Source organism: Lolium rigidum, chromosome 3 (genome assembly GCF_022539505.1).
Source record: "Lolium rigidum isolate FL_2022 chromosome 3, APGP_CSIRO_Lrig_0.1, whole genome shotgun sequence".
NCBI classification, from domain to species: domain Eukaryota; kingdom Viridiplantae; phylum Streptophyta; class Magnoliopsida; order Poales; family Poaceae; genus Lolium; species Lolium rigidum.
The window spans coordinates 28,191,426-28,193,913 of NC_061510.1; the positions used below are offsets into that span (position 1 = coordinate 28,191,426).

Genomic DNA, 2,488 nt, shown 5'->3' on the forward strand with positions numbered 1-2,488 from the left:
CTCCTCCCATTCTCCACTCGTGCGAGGGCGCCGCAGAGCATCGTCACACGCGTGGGAAAACCGCCTCTAATGACTTGGCGTGGGAGGACACCGGCGGGCACCGGCCCGGTACCACCTCCTCCTTCCCCGCCTCAAGTGCAGTCGCGGGCGGACGCCAGCTGGCCCTAGTGCTCCGAGGCGGCAAGCCCGACGGCGGCACAAGTTGGTGGCCTGAGGACGGCAGTGGAGATCCCCTCCTCTTCCATATTTTGATTTTTTAGTGTAGTCTGACAGGTGGGACCTAGGTCCATGTCAGCAAGTTGACTAACCATGATGCCACCTCAGCCTAACAATGTGCCCCACCCATCTAGCAAAATCTGGCCACTTTTTGTTCTGGGAACATAAATTGTCGGTATATGGTAAATTTGAAACCTAAGAGCATCTCTAGTGGCTCCTCTATATGATCCTCTAAATGTGTATAGATGACTATGAGCTGAAAAAACGCTTCCAGTGGCTCATCTAAATGGCCATCTAAATATAGAGGACCATCTATTTCCTCTACTCATCCTCCAAATTTGGAGGACGGAGCGAGGACCATCCAAAGCAAAATCCTTCCCCGCGCACACGTCCCCACACACCTCTGAGATCAAGAGGTCCACTTGACAGTGACTATATCAAAAATATAGATGGTCTAGATATAGACGTTCCACTGAAAAACTTAGAACATCTAAAAGGGGATCTTTATAGATGGTCATCTATATGGAGATATAGAGGTCCTCATTTAGAGGAACCACTAGAGATGCTCTAAAGTGGTGGTTTTATGCCATTAACTCACAAAAAAACTATACTTGAGCCATCTGATGTTTTGTGTCAAGATCAGTGCAAAGATGGGAGGAACCAAGAATAAAATACAAATCAACTTCATATATCTTTTTCGAAGGATACTGGAATCGGATCCTCGGACACAGCAAAAAAAAGTTCAGGTCCATTGAGAAAGGGGTTAACATCTTATTACAGCACGAGACGTCATCACCATCAACGGCAGAAAAGAAAAGCAGGAATTCAAACAAAACACACAACGTGCGTGCCACAAAACAAACAAACTGTGAGACACTTATCAACCCATTCTCAGTTTCAAGTTCTTGGTCGATCGTCATCATCAGTACCGCCCGTCGGCGGACGGCCGGCCCTGCTGGTAGTCCTTGGCCTCGCCATACTGGTTGCGCTGGTGATTGTTGTCGTTGTCGCCGTACTGGTTGCGCTGGAGTTTGCTGTCGTTGTCGCCGTCGACGCGCTTCTGTCCGTTCTGCGCGTGCGTGGCGTCGGCGTCGGCGTCGGCGCCGTTGGAGGAGGGCGGGCGCTGCAGGCTCTTGACGTAGGCCCAGGACTCGCGCCGGGAGACGTCTTCCCACCAGCGGCTGACGTTCCTGCGGCGCTCGAACATGCGGCGGGAGCGCGGGTCGGAGGCGAGGCGGTCGGCGTTGGGCAGGTGCGACAGGTCGGCGATGGTGAACTTGTCCCCGGCCAGGTACGCCGCCTCCTCCAGGCGCTGCTCGTAGATGTCCAGCAGCTTCTCCAGCTCCCTCTGGCTCTTCTCGAACAGCCTCCGCATCTCCTCCTCCTTCTCCTTGGTCGTGCCCGGTGGCGCCCCGGCCAACACGCGCTTCGTCGACGCGTTCACCGCGCCGTTGCCAGTGCCATTGACAATGCCCTTACCCATGCCGTTGACGTTGCCGTTGCCGTTGCCGTTGTTGTTGCCATAGCCATTACCATTGCCGTTCCCGTTGCCGTTCTGGTGCTGCTGCGGCATGGCGGGCGGCAGGAAGGCGAGGCTGTAGACCATCTCGGCGCTGGGCACGTCGAAGCTCTGCGCCTCCGTCTGCAGCCACTGCTCGATGGACGCGCGCTCCAGCGCCCCCGACCCGATCAGGTCCGGGTTGCCCTGCTTCGCGTACTTGTGCGAGATGTGCCGCAGGATGCCCCTCGACTCTACATCCACCCACACACATTGCGCCCATCAGGAACCATATCATGCAGTATCTCCATTGCCGCCGCTTAGTGCTTACCGGAGAGGGTGAGGTTGTCGTCCTCGAAGGTGAGCGCCTCGCCGCGGGGCTGGAGCTTGAGGTACTGGGGCATGCGTTTGGCTCCGTGGTAGGCGTCGACGCGGATGAGCTGGAACTCCACGTCTTTCTCGAACAGGCACATGAGCACGCGGGCCACCTCCGCCGACGTCGGCGACCCGAACACCTTCACGCTCGTCGGCGCCATTGCAGTGAACTCGAGTGTGAAGAAAAAGCTCGGAGCTAAAATGGGATGCTGCAAACGTTAGAGCAATGCTTGATTTGGATTGGGTAGCTAGGGTGGTGTGCTTATATAGTCGCCACTCGCCAGAGCGGGGAGATCTTACAAAATTCTTTGCTTCTTCAAGGGTAAATCTAAAGCTGAAAATCAAAGGAAAAGAAGAGGCAAAGACCAAAGCTATCGATGGGCACCAAAGGGAAAGGGG

At 55.2% G+C, this 2,488-nt stretch overlaps 1 protein-coding gene across 1 annotated transcript; it reads right to left on the minus strand.

Annotated features, from left to right (window-relative positions):
* Window positions 1-1,138: 1,138 nt before the first annotated feature.
* Window positions 1,139-2,265, minus strand: LOC124694562 (glutathione S-transferase F11-like). The gene is made up of 2 exons (XM_047227533.1): window positions 2,046-2,265; window positions 1,139-1,968 (listed from the first exon to the last, which is right to left on the minus strand). Exons 1-2 carry the CDS (start codon window positions 2,248-2,250, stop codon window positions 1,139-1,141), a joined length of 1,035 nt encoding a protein of 344 aa, XP_047083489.1. The 5' UTR covers window positions 2,251-2,265.
* Window positions 2,266-2,488: the final 223 nt, after the last annotated feature.

What these genes read in the sequence shown, in the direction of transcription:
- LOC124694562 (XM_047227533.1), bottom strand. Translation starts at nt 2,250, where the DNA reads ATGGCGCCGACGAGCGTGAAGGTGTTCGGGTCGCCGACGTCGGCGGAG. An exon ending in CGACAACCTCACCCTCTCCG is followed by an intron (nt 1,969 to 2,045) that starts GTAAGCACTAAG and finishes GGGTGGATGTAG; the next exon opens with AGTCGAGGGGCATCCTGCGG.